The sequence below is a fragment of the Amblyomma americanum genome, chromosome 1, assembly GCF_052857255.1.
Source record: "Amblyomma americanum isolate KBUSLIRL-KWMA chromosome 1, ASM5285725v1, whole genome shotgun sequence".
NCBI classification, from domain to species: domain Eukaryota; kingdom Metazoa; phylum Arthropoda; class Arachnida; order Ixodida; family Ixodidae; genus Amblyomma; species Amblyomma americanum.
Window position 1 is genome coordinate 408,706,979 of NC_135497.1, and position 23,780 is coordinate 408,730,758.

At 48.6% G+C, this 23,780-nt stretch overlaps 1 protein-coding gene across 1 annotated transcript in view; it reads left to right on the plus strand.

Moving 5' to 3' along the window:
- The window catches only part of LOC144115793 (uncharacterized), a 36,853-nt gene extending 18,046 nt beyond the window's left edge, over positions 1-18,807 (plus strand). The window contains exons 5-7 of the mRNA XM_077650286.1: positions 1,093-1,240; positions 6,734-6,979; positions 18,474-18,807. Of these exons, the coding sequence (XP_077506412.1) occupies positions 1,093-1,240; positions 6,734-6,979; positions 18,474-18,761 (682 nt within the window). The 3' untranslated portion in view covers positions 18,762-18,807. The remainder of the gene's footprint in view (positions 1-1,092; positions 1,241-6,733; positions 6,980-18,473) is intronic.
- Positions 18,808-23,780: the final 4,973 nt, after the last annotated feature.

Below are 23,780 nucleotides of genomic sequence, written 5' to 3' on the forward strand. Positions count from 1 at the left end.
TGCGAATCTGACAAATTTGACCTTGGCCGCTGCTCTTTTCCGCATCGACAGAGTTGGAGCCAAACAAAAAGTTTGAATCAAGTGAAACCACGGTACAATTTTAGGGCCCTAACCAAAATTATGAAATTGTACTGTACTGCGGTGCTGGTGCCAGCAGTGGATACAGGCATGTCGCTCTACAACACATTGCTGCACATATTATGTCGAGCTTATTCTGAAAAAATTCTTGCACACTTAGTGTTTAATAGAGGAAACAATAGTTTAATAAAGTAGATAGCAAAGTGAAGTACAAGTGGGCACTACAGCGTAGAAATTTCTTTTTGTTCAGAAAAGGTGAAATTCACGCTCATGTCCTGAATTTGCCTAGTGCCTTTGTGTGTGTTCTACAGGACAAGCGGTTGGTGACCTCTGAGGCAACTTGTAGTGGATGGCCACAGTCTCTTTTGGTTGAAGATTCTGCCCTCCAGTCCATGTGGTGCCCCGGTATGATTTTCTAGGCGGTGCACAAAGGTCTGCTCTGATGTAATGCAGAATTTTAGTGACCAGTAAGAAATTATCAAAAGCCCCTGGCGTTATTAGAAGTGTATATGCACAAACATCCTTTGAATAGTGTTAATTTTTCCCTGTGTGTGGTGTGCTCTACTATTTGTGTGTTCCCAGCTTTTTCAGTTGACAAAAACTCTTATTAGTTGCTACACGTCATTTTTTTGTTTGGTCACCGATGCTGCATCCACAAATTAGTGCAACATGCTAGAGATACTGTTTCACAGGTTTCAAGCAGTGTATTGTTTACAGGTTTGAAGCAGTACATATTGAGAAAATGAAGCAAAATTTACAAGAAGCTAAAACTCTCTCCAGCAGAGTCATGCCGCCAACAGTTCCTCCTGGTGATGTCAGACTAGCAACCTTCCCTTCAGAATGTAGAAACCACCCATGTCGGTTGCTTGAGCCACAAGGAGTGCAGGTGTGGTAGGTCTGATGAGAGGAAATCAGTGGCACCAGATATGAAGCCACCAAAATTATTGATGACATGTTGTCAAAGGATTTTTATTAAAAGGAAATAAATATGAAATTTCGCTCTAATTCTTGCAGCTATTTCCTGATGGAGCACCGGTGCAAGAAAGATCGCATCGTGGTGGATGGCGCAACTGGCAGACGCACAGCGCAAGCTCTCCGCATCCTACGGAGGGCGCTGGACGTGGAGCGGCGTCGCGTTGACCGCTCACAGGCGCTCGTGCAGGTGAGAAGGCAACAGCAGGCTGCATCCTTCTACCACATCCATTGTGTATTGTAAAGGCATCAGTAGTGTGAGGAGTACCTCGGTTGCGGCATCCAGGGCCACCTGCTGTAGTCCGAAACCAAGGCCATGCTAAAATCCAAGTGAAGACTAGATTTGTTTTGAATTCTTGGTGTTTGAAAAAATGCTCAGGTGTCTCTCTCTCCCATCAGGGTAAAGAAGTGAATGGCAACAGCACTCGTCCCTCATGAATCCACACATTCCCAGGGCTAGCTAGACCACATGGCTAAAAAGGGCAGCAAATTAAGTGTACTCTCCACAGAGGGAAATTGACGTGACAACATTGGTGTGCGAGGATCCTGTTGTACTTGGTGGACTCTCACATTTTACATCTGTAATTTACCATTCTGTTCTCCTCGGGAACAGTCTGCAAACTCCGTTCGCCAATGTGAAATTTCTGTAATGTTGGTGACCCCATCATACCACAGCAAAACAAGCTCATTGGAAGCAAGTCCCTTTCAATCCAGCAACGTAGTAATCCTTCGTTATAACGAAGTCAGCGGGACAGTAAAAAATTCGTTATGAGCAGTAATTCGATATAAGCGACCACCCGAGAAAAACTAAAGCAGTCGAGCTTTAATTGTGCCGCAACTGCGAGGAAGCCAAAATAAAATGTATTCAGCGAACTACGACTACAAAATCAGTATCAGCAGTATAAAATCATCACTGGCTCTCCCCTCATTAGTCTTTCGCCGCAAGATATCACGACTATGCTTCTTTCACAAGATATTCTATCATTTCACGCATCTGCGCCAAACTTTTCTTCATCCACCAGCACGTTCATCTCGACGCTTATTCAATAGCTTAAGGGGGGAGACGGCTCTTAGAGGCGAAAAAATTGCGAAAAAATCGATTTTTCAAAAATGTAATTTTCGAAATCTGCAGCAGTTTCTCTACCACCCTGTGAATTTTCTAATCTCTAGAGCCAATATGTGAGCTGTAAAAGGAGTATAAAACTTCGATCCGAGCTCGCTCTTGGCAAATTTTCGCGCAATACCGGGGCTTTTTCCGAGACATGCTATTATCGTTTCACTGCAGCGATCGCGGCCATCTTGGTCTCGTTTGGAAGAGCTGCTTTTCGTTTTAAATTTCGTGCAGTTCCTGCTCCTTTATGCTTATTGGATGAAGGAGAAAATGCTGCCAAAAAGCAGTCTCAACGCGCGATGCTATTCGCTAGTCGGTGCACGTGACTGAAAGCTGCTATCTGATTGGCTGAAGGGCCTCATGTCGTCTGCTGGAAGCGTCTGTTGAGCCCAAGCGGTAGCCATTTTGTCAAGGTGTGTTCGCTGGTGCATCTCGCAACGATGTCAACGCCGGCGCCATAGTTCAGCACGACGCACAGATATGGAAAAAAAGAGGAAAAAATCGCTCATTAACAACCTCAAGAAGAGCGCCACGGTCACCTCGAGCACCGTGGACACCACAGGCACCGTGGGTACGCCTCCGCCAGCGGATCGGGAGGTGCCGACCGAGCTAGGCCTAACGGCGCCGCCGGTCGCGGAAGCCTCATCGGGCAGCGGCAGTGTTCGTCGCGATACCCGAATGATGCAACCTTCCGAGATAGAAGAAAGGGACAAAAAAGCCCAGGAGAAACTTCAGGAGATGGCATCAGCGGCAGCAACAGAGCGAAAGGCAGCATTCTTCGGTGCAATGGGAGACGTCGCAACTGCCCCACCCGGCGACACCTATCGTCAGCTTGCGCTCGGTGAACGAGAAAATCTTCAGCGCTCACTCAAAAAGCGCCATTTTAATAACTCTGGTCAGACAGACTACCTTCCAGGAGGTTATTAAGTGTCTGCTGATGCCAGTATATAAATAAATTTGAAGTACTTTGCCATAAACACCACTTCGTTTGTTTTTGCTGTTTTTCTCAAGATGGAAATTTTGGACTCGTAGCATGTCCCAAACTAGCATATCTCAGCAGCTATGGCAGATAGAACCATAATTCTTTTTTTAGCAAGTAGCCATATGTGTAGTCTACACAATGTTGGGAGTAGAATTTGTAATTAAGGTTCAGAAATTTTTAATTTGCTCTAGTTTTTGATTGCAAGTTAGGCACTATTTGTACCTTGAGTTTCAGTGTCTTTAAAAACTACTTATGATAGTAAAATTAAAAAACTGTTTCCAACATTGTATTCATTTCTGTTTCTAGAACCCAACCAAGTGCAATTTATAAACTTTTTAATGTGTTTTTTCTCTTAATTGTGCTTATTAGTGAGAAGGGTGTAATTAAGTGTATCTCAATAACTAATGATCCTGTCATGAAACCAATGACATTTTCGGAATCAGCATGAAAAACTAGTCATGGGTGTGCAATTTGATTAAATTTGGTGCAGAAACAAAATTTTTTTCTTTAAGAGTAGCCTCCCCCCCTTAAGTATACAGCGCCTTCATGGATCAAAATCTGCTTTTAATAAGTCATTTCTTCCAATCGCAATACAGGAAGGGAATGAATTGCCAGATTCTACTGTCATGGAAAGTGACCCTGTCAAATTTAAAGACCGGTTACTGTCTTTCTTTGAACATTAAATTTGTCTATATTTCTTTTCTCGCCCACAGTTTGATGTGCTTGAGCCACTCGTTTGTAAATCCCGTTCTGTGATCGATTGATTGTTTTTGTAACTGTTTTAGTTGTGTTCTCATTTGATCTCACTGATTGTATTCGTTGTCCTAATTGCCTTCATTGTATGTTTATATATATGTTTTTACTATATTTGTTCTTTTTTTCTCAACCTCTGACTTTGTTCTTGTATTGTCCTACGTACGTCCCCCCCCTATGTAATACCCTGTGAAGGGTCCTTAAGGGATCAATAATTGATGATGATGAAGCAAAATTTTACACAGGTGCAAAAAAGCCAGTGAGCTTTGGCTGTTTCATGTTCAGTTACTGGGCACGTGCAACTCGGCCCTGTTCTAATCTGACCAAGCATTGCACGAGGCTGCGGTCACCGCCCATGCATTCAACCTTCAGCGTATTTCGAATCGCGAAGGCAGTGCCCGCTTTTATGGGGGTATTTCGGGGTACTTCGAAGGCAGAGGCCGCTTTCATGGAGGGGGTCACAGAAATGCCATGGCTTGAGTCGTGTTTGTTGTGCTCAAAAAACGATTAGCTGCTCATTGTAGGTACGCAGCGCAATCGTGAAAGCTGGAATGGTTTTGCAATAGGGGCTTCGCATGATTACTGGGCAGTATTTTTCCCGATGTGTACAGCTGTGAAGTTTGCACTTGAGTTTTTCGGCGAGAGTTTTGCGGCGCACCGTTGTCGACGACACTGTGCCTTGTTCTAGGGTTCGAGTGTCAGTGTTCGCGCCGTTGACGGATGTCTAGGAACAAAATTCAATGACCGTACCACGCATTTACACTGTTTGTCTGGTCGGATCGCACGAATTGAGCATGACCGGCTCGAGAAAATCGCCGGGGAGCGCCGTGGTTGTGTTGACCCGCCATGTGAAATGGTTAGGCTTAGCGACAACCACGGCAGGCAGAAAGCAGCTCAGTTTGTTGCCGAAAGCTCACGTCGCATGCGACTCTCAAGCGTGAATGTGCCTTTAATGGGAGGGACACTTTTGTGCTCTTTGGCACGTTTCACGTCGTCGCATGCGACTCTCAAGCGTGAATGTGCCTTTAATGGGAGGGACACTTTTGTGCTCTTTGGCACGTTTCAGCACCAGAAATGTTCGTTAGAGTGGTAAAATTTTGCTTAGAGGGCACCCCATGGAATGCTACTGCACAAGTCTGCCCGTGGTCTTTTGGGTACTTTTCAGCATCCAAGAGATTGCGGTTTTCTGGCATCGCAAAGCATCCCCAAATTTTTATTTTCGTTTGGATTCTATCGCAGGGACCACAGCGATGCGGTTGCGACTGATTCGGGCGCGCTTCCGTTCGCATCCGCTGTAAACAGATGGGGCCCGCACTCTGCACTCGCTTGGTACTGGTTACTAGGCAGGTCATCGATTGTAGGTTTGGTACTTTTGTGGCCTGTTCTGTACCTGCACGAGTCTAATTCGTCGCCGGTATTAATTTGACACTACATGCGAAAAAGGGTCGCCGCGGCGCCGATGCCTACACTTGCCACTTCGCTCTAAGTGGCTCAAGCACTTCGTGCGCTTCGAGTAATGCGGCTTGAAATGCATGCGTTTGGGTTGGGACTGGAAGAAATTTCGAGTAGTGCGATTTCGTTATAACGAGGGATTACGGTATCTGAAACTTCTGTGACAACTGTTGGCGAACTCCTTGTCACACCGGAAAAGATTTGGGCGGCGCTCCTCCGTCACCTCTTTCCAAGCACAGCTGTGAGGGCAGGAAGCACCTTGTGCTGTCTAGTGCTTTATGCGTTCTGCAGTGAAGATGTAGGACTAATAACTGTCGTGTGCGGCTACTGCCACAGTAGTTATGCTGCTGTTCTGCGTCGCCGATTCTGGCTCGAACGATGTATACGTGTGGCAGGAAATGCGCCTACACCTTACACCATCTCACTTCCGAAGCGAGTGTAGTACACACTAAAATGCCTACATGGAACATGCCCCTTCAAAGAATCTCGGAGAAACAGTGTGACACTACTGATTTGTTAATCTTGGTTTTCAATACGCTTGGGCAAATAACTTGTGCTCACCTGTGAAACCTGATCCCACTTTGTAGTTCTCTCTTCTAATGATCTTTCCTTAAGCTCATGCTGATTGTACCCCCTTCGTTGCGTGGTAATTAGCACTCAAGAATGGGATGCAGACCGGATGGCGCTCCTCCATAGTGGCTCCAGCGGAGGTGTCGGCTGGATCGAGGCACGGCAGCCAGCCATCTGACTGTGTCGACAACAGTAGTCTGCCCACTGGCATTTGCATGCCTGCAAGATGCTGCATTGCGGCAGACAACAATGCGGCTAAAGGAAATGTTTTGCGAACAATGTTTGCAATTGGGAAAGGCACAAAAGCGGTCAGTCACTGCAAAGTGCGTGCTTTGGCTGGTGTGTTGTAGCCAGAAAATTTGCCCAACTGGAGAGCAGGCCAAACAGTGTCCACGAACGGTGTTTGTTCCTAGTACTGGTTCCCAAAAGTTGTCGTACTGAGGCAATGCTACAGCAATCTGTCTTGTTTCTCTGCTGCTTGTGCAGTGTGACATGTTTGGGAATGAGTTGGTTCGGCAACTTGTTAATGGCTCGCTGGCGAAAGTGTTTGGTTGATGTCACTGTTGTGTTTCTGCAATGTGACTTAGGCTCAATGAGCTGTCATTTTTTTTTGTGGATGTGTCTTACTCTCTATTCATGCTCGTTTTATGCATTCCTGAGGAAGTGCTCTGTGAGCAAGCTGCCATTGTGCCATTAGAGTCAAGTCGTCATTCCAGAGAGGTGGCAGTAATGTGTCAGCATTGGAAGGCCTGCAGTCACCCTTTGTCAGCCTGCTTGCATTGATCCCTTGTTCTTTGCCTGCTGTCTTTGTGCAGGTGGTGGCATCGTTCCAGCGGCAGCCCTTCACCGAACCCACGGAGGTTGACGGTGCAGAGCTCCCCAACTTTGACAATATCTACCAGATGTTGCAAGATGTCATGGAGAACAAGGTGCCAGCTGCCTTGGGTCCCTGCGACCAGTTTGTGGTGCGGCGCCTGCTTGGCACCCTGACCACCCTTGTGGCCACGCTCAATTTAAACGAGGAACGGGAGGTTCTGAAGAAGCAGCTAGCCTGGGCAGCCGTGAGTCTCTGCACATTCCTGTTGGAGGGGTTGGGTGGCGCTTAGTTCTAGCTCGTTTCTTTCGCACGGTCACTGAGGATAATGTTGTACAGTAAACTCTCAGTTGTACGAACATCGGTTTATTGAATATTTCAGAACGAACTTTTTAAAAATTCCCGGCAGTTTTCTTATAGATTCTATGCAAAAAGGTTTCACTTAAACGACTTTTGGAACAGTCAATATTTCAGTTTAACGAACTCGCTCAAAGGACCCAGGCTTATTTTTCCGATCAGTTCAACGAAGTTTTGTGCCCTGCACTGCAGGCACAACTGATGCCCGCCCTCATCAAACCACCGCTCTAGCGGCAGTGTAACGTCGCTGGCGCTACAGCTCCCCTGGGGCAAAGCAGCGGCACGGAAGACGAACGGCAATGAGGCATGGCCTCCGAGATCACCCGCGCGAAACGAGCGTGCGTGTGATCTCAAAGGCCATGAACAAAGTAACATCGCTGGCGCTTACAGTGCCGCCAAAGCAAAGCGGTGATCTGCCACACCACAAACCACGTGATGTGTGTGTGTTTTTTTTTTCCAACCGGCTAGTCCTGGCATGGTCATCGTCTCTTTCCTTCCAGTCTCGTCGGTTCCGCGTGTGCACACAACCCACGTGGTGCGTTCTTCATCGGCTCCGTTCAGCCTTCCAGTTTTAAGTAACAACGGCAATTCGCGTGCCCACTTTCGAGATGAGTGTGACGAAACGGAAGCGGTTGTCTCTCTCGGACAAGCTGGAAATCCTTCAGCGCCTGGACAACGGTCAAAGGCAAGTGGATGTTGCAAAGGACTATGGAATTGCACCGTCAATGTTGTCAATGATTGTGAAACAAAAATCGAAGCTTGAAGGAGAAACTTCGATGACTCCCACCAGGAAACGACTGCACGGGGTACTTCAAAGAAGTGGATGATGCCGTTGTGGTATAGCTTTGCGACCTACGATCCCAAACCATTCCAGTGTCCGGCCCGATGATACAGGGCAAAGCGAAGAAATTTGCTCTTCTTCTGGATGTTTGCGGCTTCGAAGCAAGCAGTGGATGGCTTACACGATTTCGGGATAGGCATGGGATCGCATGGAAAACGATTTGCGGCAAAAGCAAGGATGCCGACCAAGAGGCAGCGAGAACCTGGAGGGATGAAAAACTTCGCGATGTCATTATCAGATATTCACCTGACGACATTTACAACGCGGATGAGACTGGTAGGTTTTATCAGACTCTTCCAAACAAGACAATGGCTTTCAAGGACGACATTTGCAAAGGCAGGAAGCAGTCAAAGGTTGGAGTTACTGTGCTCTCTTGCTGCAACGCCAGTGGCACCCACAAGCTCAAGCCACTAGTGATAGGGAAATATGCGAAACCACGATGTTTTAAAGGTCTCCCTTCACTGCCATGTACCTATAAAAGCAACCAGAAGGCATGGATGACCAGGAATATATTCAGCGAATGGCTCCTGACCTGAACAAAGAAATGAGGAAGGCAAAGAGAAACATTATTCTGATAGTGGACAATTGCTCAGCCCACCTTGTTGATGTCCATTTCAGCAATGTGCGTGTCGAATACCTTCCGCCTAACCGCACGGCTGTGCTTCAACCGCTCGACCTGGGCATCATTCAAAGCCTGAAGGTGGAGTACCGACGGCGGCTGGTTCAGCGGATTTTGGTCAATCTGAGGGCTGGCAGCAATGCCCCCATCAACGTCAGGCAGGCGGCCAAGATGGTGACAGGCTCCTGGTGGTCAGTAACTCCGGCTACCATTAGGAACTGCTGGCAGAAATCTGGCCTTTTCCCCCTGAGCAATGAATGCGAGCCTGAGGAACAGCGCGACGAGATGATAGACTCCGCGATGTGGGCAGAGATCTGTTATCAGCTGGAGGTCGATAGCAATAGTACTTCGTTTGAAGACTATGCACAGTGTGACAGTGCACTGATTACCTGTGCTAGACAGATGGATCTGGAGATTGTTTCCAGTGTTCATCCTGAAGAAGAGTGCAACAAAGAAGAGGCAACTGCAGAGCCAGTTTCAAGCCCTATAACTCTTGCTGGGGTTGTAGGGTAACTTGGAAAGTTGAGAGACTTTGTGTCTCAACAGCAAGATGTGCCAGAAGAAGTGTACAAAAACATTGACTCTAAGGACAGTTTTGTTACTTCCTGTGCTTTAAAAGTACAAGTTGTGGGGTTTGAATTGGGGAGATAAGTACGTTCTCCCCACTCAATCGCGGCTGACACGGTTCAAAGCCGCCCGGACCCCACCCCGTGATCGCGTATGCTACCGAGCGCTCGCCGACCACGCCGGTCCTTGCTCTGGGGGAACAAAGGAACGACACACTGGCTGACACAAACAGGCATTTATTGCTACAGCAACAATAACGCCAGCTAGCAACAAGGCACGCTAATGAATCGAGGTCGTCCGACTCACCAGCAAGGTTCCGAGCGAATGTTCGCCCGCGCTAGGGCAAGGGATATAAACTCCGCAGGCCGGACGGGTCGAGTACGGGAGCCTGTCTCCCCGTCGCTTCTTCGCCCCGCCGGCGAAGAGCGGAGCCGCGAGCGAGAGCGGACGCGCTCGCGGCGATTATCCCAGCCGAAGAGACCCCATCTCCCGCGGGCGGGCTTCAGCAGTCTCCCGCGCAGCGACGCTGGCGCCCTCTCTTGCCAGTTAATGTAACTGACAAGGGAACGCGTTCATCCTCGGGGTGAGACTGCTGCTGCACGGTGCCTCGCGGGAAAGCAAACTCGGGGCTGCAGGGCAGGTCCCCACATCCCCCCAACCTTAAATAGACCCACGCGCCTGAAGGTACATGCTATGGAGGAGTCTCCTGGTCATCTCCTTGAGGCACGTCTTGCAGCGGAGGTCACGCCGACAGCGTCCACGCAGACTTCCACGGTATTCCGAAGGCGGCGTGAGGGTCTCCGCTGGGACGACTCGTATGGCCCGCGGACTACTGTGTCCGCAGGCCCGCGAATCGAAGGCCGGTGGGAAAACTGCAGGCCAGGATCCTGCAGTAGTCGCCAGGGCAGCAGCAGCCGGAGGTGACTGCTGACTGGTCTCGCCACAGCTGCCCCGGGTGGATGCGGCGCACAGGATACAGGCCGCTCCGTCGCAGCAGGTGGCAGCGAGACGATGTGCACCGGACAGCAAGCCTGGGTGGCTCCACCGGATCTGCAAAATTGCCGAAACGCTCTCGGCGTGCCTTTAACGTAGGTCACAGGAGGGGAAACGGCATCCGCAAGGGCCTCGTGGCACAATGCCTAACTCGCTAGCAAAACGTGTCGGCGGCTGTGCAAACGCAAAGTTCGAGTGAACAAAGCCCTTTCTTGAGTTGAACGAGACTGCTCAGTTCGTGCGAGGTTACAAACAAACAAACAAAAACGGGCGGGCAGCAAAGTATGCCCCCTCTCAACGACACGGTCCGGTGGTCGCGTCTCTTTTAACGTGGTGCAGGCAGCTCTGAAAAGCCTCAGGCCTAACTACCGCTTTGACAACGACCGTGACCACAACAAAGACCCGAAACGGGTTATGTGCGCGCAGCCGCGAGGAGGCGTCAGCTTTGTGGGGTGGTCCTACCCCGCTCACTGCACAAAGCAGCTTCTGAGCGGTCGGCGCCCACCGTATCGGACGGTGTTGGAGCACCCGGTGCCGAGCTGCAATACCAGCGAGCTCGTAGCGGCACCCGTGGCCCCAGGCCACCCGGCTCCCGGAGCCGCGCGACTCCCAGAGTCGAAAAAGAGACAGTAGAGAAAATATATACAGAAACTCGGACCACCCACGCGGCTTCCGTACTCACTCGCTTCGGGCCCGGCGACTCCGCGAGCGCTAGGCCTCGCGCTCCCTCGATGCGGACCGATTCTCACGAAGAAACTCCAGGGAAAAAAAAATGTGCTGAGCATGTCGAAAAGTTCAAACATGCTGCAGCGCAATACTCGCACTCAAGAAAGCATGCCGCAGGTCCTAGTGATCAAAATTCACTCTAGGCCTAGCACTTGTCAAGTCCGGACAAAGAGCGTTCCTCGAACCGAACCGACAGTCGTCCAATGTTCCAAGAGCAGGCCCCACGTTGGGCGCCAGATGTGGGGTTTGAATTGGGGAGATAAGTACGTTCTCCCCACTCAATCGCGGCTGACACGGTTCAAAGCCGCCCGGACCCCACCCCGTGATCGCATACGCTACCGAGCGCTCGCCGACCACGCCGGGCCTTGCTCTGGGGGAACAAAGGTACGGCACACTGGCTGACACAAACAGGCATTTATTGCTACAGCAACAATAATGCCAGCTAGCAACAAGGCACGCTAATGAATCGAGGTCGTCCGACTCACCAGCAAGGTTCCGAGCGAATGTTCGCCCGCGCTAGGGCAAGGGATATAAACTCCGCAGGCCGGACGGGTCGCGTACGGGAGCCTGTCTCCCCGTCGCTTCTTCGCCCCGCCGGCGAAGAGCGGAGCCGCGAGCGACGCGTCCGCTCGCGGCGATTGTCCCAGCCGAAGAGACCCCATCTCCCGTGGGCGGGCTTCAGCAGTCTCCCGCGCAGCGACGCTGGCGCCCTCTCTCGCCAGTTAATGTAACTGACAAGGGAACGCGTTCGTCCTCGGGGTGAGACTGCTGCTGCACGGTGCCTCGCGGGAAAGCAAACTCAGAGGGGCTGCAGGGCAGGTCCCCACAAAGTGCAGAAGAAGATTACAGATTTTTTTTCAAAGTGAGAAAGGCAGCATTATAACTGTTTTGCACCTTGTACTTAATGATATGTATAAATTCTATTTCACACATTTTTAACACTATGGATGGGGGAGTGCAGCCCACTCCTTGGCAGTGCTGGCTGCTGATAACATCACTTGTCTATCTTTTGAGGAGAGCTCTTGCCAGAGGGGGAGGGGGGGGGGGGGCGAACTTGGCAGAGCGCCAAGACGTTGTATGCTGTAAGCTAAGGCACTCATTGCCATCCTCTTTAAACCTCTCCCAAAAAATAAAAAAACGTGCACCTGACCTTCAGGGGGGGGCGGGGCCGTTCAGCATGCTCGCGTTATCTAGACGTGCCGCTGGCTACCGCAAAATTGCAGGATCGCATCACCGTGCTAAACACCAGCAGCACCCACGCACGCATCTGACCACGGGAGTTTTTTGATGACAGACAGATGGAGGTATGATATGAAATATCGACCCTTCCAAAAAAAATGTGTTGAAACTTTTTTTTCTGCGTAATGAACCCTCCCCTTAAACAGATGTCAACTTTTCTGGAAAAAGGGGGTTCATTACGCGAGTAGATATGGTATACATTTCAAAAATTGCTTCAAAAGCAGTTCAGTGATCTGGAAGTGGCGAGAAGGGAGTATGTCTTCTCAGCGCCCATTGGTGTGGCAACACTCCTGCTGTGCTATCGTGTTGTTGCTGCCTCAACACCATTGTCTAGGATCTGTTTGGGCTATTAAATGCATTTTGTGTTAAAGGATGTGCACTGTTTCACATAGTGGTTGCAGCCATTTCTGAGTACAGGGTGCGTGGTGATGACCCGGAGGTTCCCTGCTAAGTTACTTGTCATTAAGGGGGTTGAGGCTTTTGCTGGTGTTTCTTCACCAAAAGTGGTAGGGCAGTTTTAAGACTGATTCCCAGTTTTCCATTTCTTCGTGCATTATTCCTTTCCCTTTGAAGCCTAGCTATGGCGTTCACATACCTTCCAAGCCTTTGGAGCCTCAGTCAGGTTCACCGTGGCCACTTTCTGACCACGAAAACTGCAACGCCTTTCCCGAGAACCTCCGCATTGAAAGCTAGCGTTCTAAAACGGCAAACACTGCTGCCATTGCCTCGGATTGCATTAGTTGCAACAAAACTCCCATCACCTTTAAACCAAGCCCAACCACTTGCTTCTGCCTTGGAACAGTTATGAATCAGCATTTATAGCGCAAGTTTTCGAATATTTATTTTTGCACTGCAGTTACTGATGCAATGGTTGGTGTGCAGTTTCATTAGAGGTAATGCAACAGAAAAGGCAGGTTAGCTGCTGTCATGCAGCCAGTGCCTCTGCATTTGGGTCGCCAACCAATTGGCACAGACTGAATTTGTAAGTGTCCACCAGGTAGGCGTGCCTGAGTATGGGCCTAGCACATGCATGTGCTGGGTATTTGGCTGTCAAGTTCGAAGTGAATTGCCGCTCTGTGCAATTCTATGCCAGTTGCTGGCTGCACACTCACACTAATGAAGCAGTAGTGGTGCACACTCATACTAATGAAGCAGTGGTGGCGCCACTTATTGGTCAGTTTTGGCCTGTTGCTTGTGAAAAAGAGAAGCCTCGTTAGCAACTAGTAAAATCTCGTAACAAGATACGTGGTTACAAGAGACACTCCATTATAAAAGACATTATAAAGTGGCTTGGTTGGTTTCCTTATGTTTCCATGTTAACATCGCATAAAAGAGGCAGGGTTACAAGAGACACTCTGTTACTGAGGACAACTTTTTTCAGGTCCCTAGAGTAAATTCTTCACTATTTAAGGGGGGAGACTGCTCTTAAAGAAAAGATTTTTGTTTCTGCACCAAATTTAATCAAATTACACACCCTTGACTAGTTTGTCGTGCTGATTCCAAAAATGTCATTGGTTGCATGATAGGCTGATTAGTTCCTGAGATACACTTAATTAATACCCTTTATTAATAAGTACAATTAAGAGATTAAAAAAGTTAATAAATTGCACTTTGTTAGGTTCTACAAACCGAAATGGATGAAATGTTGGAAAGAGTTTTTTGATTTTACCGTCATAAGTAATTTTTAAAGACAATCGAGAAATAGGGCAAATTAAAAAATTTCTGAACTTTAATTACAAATTCTGCTCCCAAAATTACCTAGTGTACACATATGGCTACGTGCTAAAAAAAGAATTGTGGTTCTATCTGCCATATATGCTGAGATATGCTAATTTGGGATTTGCTACGAGTCCAAAATTTCCATTTTGAGAAAAACAGCAAAAACAGACGAAGTGTTGTTTATGGCAAAGTACTTCAAATTTATTCACATACTGGCATTAGCAGACACCTAATAGCCTCCTGGGACGTAGTCTGTGTGACCAGAGTGATTGGAATAGCGCTTTTTCAGTGTGCGCTGAAGATTTTCTGCAGATTTGCGCTTCTGCACAGATGCTGTTTTCCTCTGGACATCTTTTTCCCGCATGCGCTTGGTTGTCTGGGGGCTAGGCATTAGGCTGAGCTCTTACAGTATACATGCAGCAGTTCTTTCGCTCCCTGCATTGAACTTCATCACTGCTTCAGCCACAGCAGCCTGCACTGTGAAGAGAGAGGCATGCCTTTCCTTTCGAGCAAGGGACCATATCATTAAGTGCAAGCTCTCATTGTTGTTTTGAGTCTTGCCTCGTTGGCAGCATTCTAGCAGTCTCCTGTCTGAAAGCCTTTCGTATATAGGCAGTAAGGCATTGCAGACATGAAGAGGTAGATTGTGCCGATGAGGTGGCATTGCCTCGCCTCTGGCCTCTGCCGCATTCTGCCGGCACCAAGAATCAGGACCTGTTGGACAGAGGCTGTGGTTTGAAGTGGAGTCGTTGGACGTCACATGATGGTAGGTGGCCATCACAGCTTTGTGCAGGGCCTCCACATCACCTATGTGGGATTTGAGCGCCCACGAATAATAAGAGCTCAATTTAGCGATCAAATCTTGCGTGAGCTTGCCTCTCCCACCAAGCGATTCTCCAGCAGCACCTTTCTGTTTGGTAACCACGTTGCGCAAAGCAGTGCCCATGCGTTTCTGCACGTGGTTCACACAATCCTCCTTATGGATTTCAATATATCCATACACTTCAGCTTCTTCCAAAGCGGGGAACGTGCGACTGTCCCCGTCAGGCAGCATTGTGGTATAACGGAGGTTTTGTTGCTGCAGGGAACGCTGAAATAAGATCAGGGCAGCCTCAACCTTCATTTCACCAGCCTTCTTGGATGTGTTTTTTTGGCAGATGTGGCTCTGCTTCCACAATGGGTACGCCGGGTCGTCTTCTTTGGGGCCCTGCTCACAGCCGGCGCAAAAATTGCTCAGAACAACAAAGTCAAGAATAAGCCCTGTGAACAGTTCAATCACAGTTCCGACGCCGATGTGCGATGAATGCCCATGTGTCATCCATGAGCCGTCGAATGACACCGCGATGTTGCCCGGATTTCCAAAATTAAACTCTGTGTAAACTTCCCGAACTGATCACGAGCAGTCGGAAGCCAACTTCTGCGCCGCACGGTCCACCGTGGGCGTCAACTTTTTTTGACGTATTTCTGCCAAGTTTTTGAATGCAGACCGCGGTGGGAAATATTCATCACCGAAAATATGTCATTCAACACGGCACGCTGGTTTCCCGTTGACTGCATCGCGCGCGCGGCGAGGATGTTCACCACGAACGGGCTAACTGTCTGGTCGGTCTCCACACGCGGCGAACTCCATCGAGATGAAATGTCGCCACAGTTCTCACATGTCAGGGTCAGTTTGGCGGCGAGGCCGTACTCTCTATCGGATTTTTCAATCGTCACGTCGCCGTTGCATACTTTGCACTTCACTGACGCGAGCATCTCGTTCACCAAACGCAAACTGACGATGGAGAAGGTATCTCTGGGTGGGGCACTTGCGGAGTCTCCCATTCCACCGAAGAACGCTGCCTTGCGCTCTGTTGCTGCCGCTGATGCCATCTGCTGAAGTTTCTCCTGCGCTTTCTTGTCCGTTTCTTCGATCTCACAAGCTTGCAGCATTCGGGTGTCATGACGAACACGACCGCTGCCCGATGAGGCTTCCGCGACCGGCGCCGCAGTTAGGCCTAGCTCGGACGGCACCTCCCGATCTGCTGGTGGAGTCGTATCCACGGCGCTTGAGGTGTCCGCAGTGCTCGAGGTGACCGTGGCGCTCTTCTTCAGAACAAGCGATTTTTTCCTCTTTTTCCCATATCTGTGAGTCGTGCGGAACTTTGGCGCCGGCGTTGACATCGTCGCGAGATGCACCAGCGAACACACCTTGACAAGATGGCTACCGCTTGCGCTCAACAGACGCTTCCAGCAGACGACACGAGACCCTTCAGCCAATTAGATAGCAACTTTCAGTCACGTGCACCGACTAGCGAATAGCATCGCGCGTTGCGACTGCTTTTTGGCGGCATTTTCTCCCTCATTCAATAAACATAAAAGAGCAGCAACTGCGCGAAATTCAAAACGAAAAGCAGCTCTTCCAAATGAAACCAAGATGGCCGCGATCGCTGCAGTGAAACGATAATAGGATGTCGCAGAAAGAGCCCCGTTATTGCGCGAAAATCTGCCGAGAGAGAGCTCGGATTGAAGTTTTATCCTCATTTTACAGCACAATTATTGGCTCTGAAGAATAGAAAATTCACAGGCTGGTAGAGAAACAGCTGCAGATTTCGAAAATTCCATTTTTGAAAAATCGATTTTTTCGCGATTTTTTAGCCTCCAAGAGCCGTCTCCCCCCTTAAAAGAGATGCAACCCAGATAAGCTCATGCAGTGCGACCGATGTCGTGCCAACTTCTATGTGCTGCACTTTTAATTCCCTTGGCTGGATACTGTTCTGTTCTTCGGCCGGATGTCGCACATCACATGGTTGCTATTACTGTCTCACTGCATGAAAATTTCAGTCGTTTTGCTTCTATAATTGCATTCGCACTCCTGCACAGTCTGTTGAATTGAATTTATGTTGGGTTGTATCTCACTCCCAGCTTCTGCGGTGCGCTGGTCGCTTCGTACGCCGGTAGTCAGATCGGTCGGACTCCTGGGCTGTCGCCATGTTTGTATGGAATAGTTCTGTTCGTCGAATTATCCGCGATAGTTTCACATCAGACACAAACTCAAATAACTAGATGTCATGTTGAAGTGAAGCCATGCAAAATCACATTAACAATTTCCTGTTAATGTGTGTGAATGTGTTTAAATCCTGATGTGCTATAAACTGATCTTGTCAGAAGCCTCAGAGTGTTTAGAATTTTCTTTCTCAGGTTTCTTGAGTTTCTTTTGTAACAAGGCTTTACTGTATTGCCTTTCCTGGGGCAAAGTAATAGGGATAGCTGCATGCAACTGCGGAAAGGTGCCCACTTCTAAATCCTCGGCAGAGAATGTGTATTTTGAACATAGGCGCTGTACAGTTCCGTGGTGACCAAATGACATATAAGAAGGCTGTCCACGTGATGTTTTCACCTGTCAAACATTCAGCGCTGGTGATGCAGTTAGATGTAGAGAGTCCCGTGTGCAGTTATAGATGTAAAAAAAAAAATGCGACTCCACCAACACAGCCTCATATTCGATATGAGAGCGTTAGCTACGGGAGCTTCAATTGTTTACATCGGTGTGCTCAGAAAACGTGGAAAAGACCGAATTCAAACACCTGCGGATGTTTCTTTTCCGGAAACATCCCTTCTAAGACACAAGCAGCGCCATGTACCTTGTGGATTTTGCACTATTGCGATTTACAGCCACCTTCGCTATATCTGGCATATTTCCTCGTTATACTGGTTAATTTTACATGCGTGTGCATCACAGCGTGACAAATTGTTTGACACGATCCGGAACACCCTGCGACAAATGGTTCAGTCGTAATGGCCGTCTGAAGGCCCTCGGAATGTACGGTTTTGGAGCGGAAAGGTTGTCGTTGCGAATCTCGCACATATTATGGGCTTCATCTCAACTAGTAATTTTATCAGCGGGAACATGCCAAGCCATTTGACACCACTTCAAACAGGTGGCCCCCAAATTTTATGCAAATGGTGTTCCTGGGGGGGGTCTCACTTCGAAGGCCGCTATACTTGCACATGTATAACTGATCGAAAGCATCGGTAGAATTGAGGAGCTACGTGCCCAGTGTTGCTATGTGATGTAGTGTGGTCACGTAGAAACTGTTGATTTGACCTTCATTGGAGACAGACGTGTCCTTGACAAACATAAGTAGGAAGAGGTAATGCTCTTCAAAAAAAAAAAAAATTGTGGTCTTACCTACAGTCTTGAAGAAGATGCCATATGGCCCAACCTCAAATATTCCAACAGGACCCCCAAATTTTGGAAGTAGGCACACCCCAGGAAATGGATTAAGGTGGATTAGTGGGTTTATTAAAGTAGGTTAGTGGATGGATTAAGGTGAGCATTGGGTTTGATTAGTAAAATCTTATATGATAAACCAATGGGAGGTACTAGATCATTCTGGTCCTCAGATTTTCAAATTTGGCAGTGTTGAGGATGTAGAGACCCTTTCGACCAAATAGGACAATTTTGTTAGGGAGGGACCAGGGGTTTTTTGCAAGATGACAACCTAAATGCTGTTGCATGAATTATGGGCACAGTACTCATCCTCACTGGAGAAGTTCGGCTCGCCTAGTGGGGCTGTACATTGCTGACATGTGATATTAAGCTATTAGAGAACAGGAAGACATGGAACAGTGTGTTGAAAAGGAACAAACTTGACAAATATCCTCTCCCCGATTCCCTTTTCTCTCTTGGCGATTCAGACGCTGCCTGCGATGCCAACCAGAAAGGATGCGGAGGGACCCAGATTAGAGCCTGGCGAAAAGCCTACGCTGACTTTTCCCTCCATGAGCCAGCGTAAGGAAAACCTGAAATCTTCGTGGAACCCGCTGCAGCTGCCGGCTGAAGTTATCCAAAAGCCGTGGCCTGCCATCAATAAACTGATGGCTGCCAACGTGTTCAGATCCGAGCGCACCACGAGCCAGGGAAAGTCGGCACCATCGACCGCTGCACAGGGCAGATCTCGCCGGGAGCCCCAGTCACTGCAATAAATTCTCAGCATGGAAGTGCTGAGCCCAGCTGTGTGCATGCCCACAATTTGATGTTTATGCTTGCTTGGAGTTTGTTTTCCTAGTTCCGTCCAGAAGTACAGTAATCCCTCGTTATAGCGAAGTCAGCGGGATGGCGAAAAAATTCGTTATAAGCGGTAATTCGATATAAACGACCACCCGAGAAAATCTAAAGCAGTCGAGCTTTAATTGCGCCGCACCGGCGAGGCAGTAAAAAATCAGTGAAGCAAAACTTTATTCAGGTGCAAAAAAGGCAGTGAGCTTTGGCTGTTTCAAGTTCTTACTGGGCGCGTGCAACCCCTGCTCTAATCTGACCAAGGATTGAACGAGGGCGCGGTCGCCACGCCCATGCATTCAACCTGCGGGGTATTTCGAATCGCGAAGGCAGTGGCCGCTTTCATACGGGGGGTTCACGGAAATGCCGTGGCTCGAGTCTGAGGTGTTGTGCTCAAAAAACGATTACCTGCTCATTGTAGGTACGCAGCGCGATCGTGAAAACTGAACGGTTTTGCAATAGGGGCTTCGCATGATTACTGGGCAGTTTTTTTCCCGATGTGTACAGCTATGAAGTTTGCAATTGAGTTTTTCGGTGCACCGTTGTCGATGACATTGTGCTAATTCTACGGTTCGAGTGTCAGTGTTCGCGTCGCGTCTGCGCCGTTGACAGATGTGTAGGAACAAAATTCAATGACCCTACCACGCATTTAGACCGTCTGTCTAGCCGGACGGCGCGAATGACCGCCTGGAGAAAATCGCCGGGGAAACACCGTGGCTTCGTTCACCCGCCTTGTTGACAACCTGATTCGCCGCTGGCGATGCTCGGATTTTTTGTTTTTGGCAAGTTATCGATCTATTTGCACCGTTGTACGAAGCTAGGGGCGGTGTTTTATTGCGATGCAGGCCGATTATCATGACGAGTGGCAAGCAGATTTTTGGACCGGCTTCGCCAAAGTCGTCTTCCCGATTTGTTAAAGGGACGCTGAAACTGTTTTCAAATCGCATGAAACGCTGTGGTTGGGAAGAAAGGACCTTGAAAATCTTGTCTAAATTTTTTTCCTGATTCTGTCCGCAAAGAGAGCTGCAATCGCTTCTTAAAAACCTTCCGTCGCACGCCCTCTTCGCTTCCGGAAGCGCCAGGTGGGGGGACGCCAGTGAGGAAGAACTGGCGGAAGTGTGCGCCATTCACGGAGAGTCGGCCGGCCGTCCGGCTGCGCTTGCTTCGCTGTGGCCCGCGCTCTACCAAACCACAGATCGACGTAATCTTCTGCCAGTGCCGTTTACCTTCTCTTGTTCGGGCGTTCCGTGTAATGCTTGAAGCCTGTATATAAACTAGTTTTGGCATGACACTTTCGAACAGCGCTCAGCACACAGTGTGGTTGAATCCGTCGGTTGTTCTCCCCCAGCCTTTTCCACATTAACCAGACAGTCTGGTGGTACGCAGCTGAAACTGCCTGCACAAAATATGTGCATCAATACTTCTCTTTTCGTTACATTACTTTCTTACCTGTTTGTAAACTCATTGCCTTTTCCAGCCGGTTCACATCCATGCTGAGCTAAGGCTGCTTCCAGCACTCTCTTTGAGGCACACAGTCTTGAACACTTTTGAGCTCGTTACGCACTGTGTGCCTTTTGGCTTTTTCTTGATTGCTTGCACCTCATGGCAGCACAAGCAATTCTCTTAATCCTTCATCAGTGCGCAGCACATGCAGCTGCACCTAACTGAACAAAAAACCGATTATATAAGCCTAGTATACTTGAGCAAAGCAAACATTTGCATTCATGAGCACTTGGTCATGGCTGACGATCGGCAATGGCACCAGGATTCATGCAAATTTGTCCTTGAGTCAGAACGGCAAAGTTGTCGAGCCGCGGTACGCATATATCTGCCACAAGCAATTCTGCCGGTTATCTCGATATGCAACAGCAGCAGCTATATCTTGCAGCACACTAGTTTTGATGAGCAGCACTGCGAGCTCCGAAACACAGCCATAATTTTTGTTCAAAAGTGTGTTCAGCATGCAAAAAACAACGTATGGGTAAGTGCAGAAGTTTCATGGTTGAACACTAGCCCGAACATGCGACAGAAGGAAAGCGCACGCGGGAGCTTCCTCCCGGTCGCCCCGTCTCTTCGCGCTGCAGTACAGCGCCTTCGGGAGTAATTAGGCAAGTAACTATTAATAAATGAACAAATGCTTTACCTCGCGCGACTCGTGTAAGCTTGCCGGTGAACTGAATTAGATCATGTTTACAGGCGTTACAAAAAGTTGGTGGCCAGGCTTTTTGCAGCAGCGGTACACAAACGTTTCGACTCAATTTACTTTTTTTTTTATTGCCACTTGAACCTACGCAAATCATACGTATCAGTCGAGATTTGGTTTTCGTGTTACCTGGGCATGGTAGGACGTGAAAGGCCCATACTGGGTTAACGAAATTTCCGGCTAGCGGGCGCCGCCTTGCGGTCGCTTCTCTATTACATGGCTTCTTATCAGGCGGTGGCACTAGTTTTCTGTTAACTCTGTAGTTCTCAACGGTTTCGGAATAGGTTTGCGCGCGCTCGTCCAGGTTCCGACAGTCAGGTGGTTTCCACAGTTACCCGCAAGCAGAGAATATGGGAATGCGCGGACTACCCCGGATTCGACGAATGTTTGATAGCAGAGAAAGCTGGGAAGCCCTGCTGCGCAGCAAAGAACACGCTCGGCAGAAACAAGCCAATCCGCCTGGTGGCTGATGCCGCGAAGAGAGAAAATTTCTATTAGCCTTTAGTCACGGAGGCTCCGGCCCCCGCCCTCCAGGCCTGCGTGCCGGGGGCGGTGAGTAGTAAGGTGTCTCCATTTCCGGTGGAAGTAAAAGCTGTCATCCACTAGGGTCCCTAGAAATACTTGCTAGTCTGGCGTCCGCCGCCTGCGGTGGGGGCTGATGCTGAATGACCGCTGCGGAGGCGCTGTGAGCAATCGGTGTGCCTTGCCAGCCACGGCGTCTGCGGTAGACGCGCGCGTTTCACCCCGCGAAACGAATTTCCTGCGTGTTTTCAGATGACTTGCGCGTGCGATTGCTCTATTTTTTTTTTATTTCAGCTTAGCCGTGGTTTTTCAATGCGCAGTTCAGTCATCGGCGTAGCGACGCAAACGTTTTTGTTTTTTTTTTGTGAGCAAATTTTGTGCGCGCACTCCAGAGTCGAAGGCGAAACGAACCCACTTATTTTTACACCCTATTCTCGTTTCTGAATACTGCTGCCATGCCATATTATATACCGTCTTAGGAATTTAAATAAAAATATCCTTCCATCAAGAACATTACCCATGATTCTAAACCCCATGACCGTGTGTGCACGCAACAGAGCGCTATTGACAGTGGCATTTTCATTCATACTATTGATCCGATCTCAACTTCTACGGGAGCCGCCGCGGTGGCTGAGTGGTTATGGCGCTCGGCTGCCGGCCCGAAAGACGCGGGTTCGATCCCGGCCGCGGCGGTCGAAATTCGATGGAGGCGAAATTCTAGAGGCCCGTGTACTGTGCGATGTCAGTGCACGTTAAAGAACCCCAGGTGGTCGAAATTTCCGGAGCCCTTCACTACGGCGTCTCTCATAGCTTAAGTTGCTTTGGGACGTTAAACCCCTATAAACCAAACCTATAAACCAATCAAATTTTACGGACTCTGACGCTAAAAAGACTGAACACTGGAAACTTCTAGATGCATGCACAATTAAAACATGTAAGATGAGAACCTGGGTCCTGTAAATCATGTGCTTTAGGCAAGCTGCAGGAACGCATTCCTTAGTGCTTAGGCAACCGAGTTACAGAAGTAATGAACACAAGCATGCATTCTAAGTAGTACTTAGAATCCCGTGCATTATTAGCCCATGCTGTGTAGGTCACACGACCTGTCAGGAAAAAGATACCCAAGGATCAGTAATGTATAGCACAACATAAAAGTCATTGTTAAACACATTTATTTTCATCACTTTGCACTCAGGCTGCCCACATTTTTGTTTGCACCACTTACTGGCATCTTCTCATCTTTTAACAGCTTCGGCTGCTCTTTCTTGGCAGCCCTCTCAACATTGATTGGCTTCATGCATGTAGAAGCGCAGGCGAAGCAAAATATAGAATTTGATTGTCATTAACAATTTCACGTCCATGTTTCACACAGGCCGTACAGTCTATGCACTGGATTTTTTTCAGTGCTTTTCTAGCCGGAGATACAATTAACATCTCGTGGCTTTTTCCTGTCACACAGGCACTGTCGTAAGAGGTAATACTTGTACGTGGGACACAAGAGACCAATGCAGTTTTTGCATCATGAGCGCTCCTTTATCAATTAGTCTGTCGAGTATAAGCAGCATATTCTCGCTGCACGGCTGTTTCTTAGCCACCGAAACTAAGGAAGTGACCACTTCTGGAGCACAGTTTCCCGCTGGTGGTAGTTTCGCAAGATTGTAGAATGTGAGTACATTAACCAAAAACTAAGCGGCATTCCGATGGTCATAGATCCTGATGATTGCCGAACAATGCTAAATACGCTTTCAAGTCTGTCTTGGCTCAAGTTTGCAGTCATCACGTACTTAAAATGAAGTGTGCTGAGATATGCAACTAAAGTGTGCTCTGAATTGAAACACGAAGTCCCTCTGCTATGCTGTTGCTCAAAAACCCGCCGATTGTGGCCTTTGCATGAATTTCCCACTTGGTGAGGTGTTCAAGGAACTCCTTTAAAATATAAAGTTTGTTGACTGGGGGTATAACGCTGCTTTTGGCACACGCGCAGTCATCCTGATAAGCTTATTCATTCTTCTGCAAAAGATTCAGTGCCTTCCACGAAATCAAAAGAGCGTCCTAACTGGGTGCAATGAATAAAAAGACCTAATTATATCACCAAATAGCTGGAATGCGGGAGCAGCTCTCGTTTTCTGAAAAGAATTGGGATTCAGGTGCATGCTGGTGATCTTCGGCATGGCTTTAAGCGAAACACTCTGGCTGTCCATTTTCCAAGCTTCTCGGATCG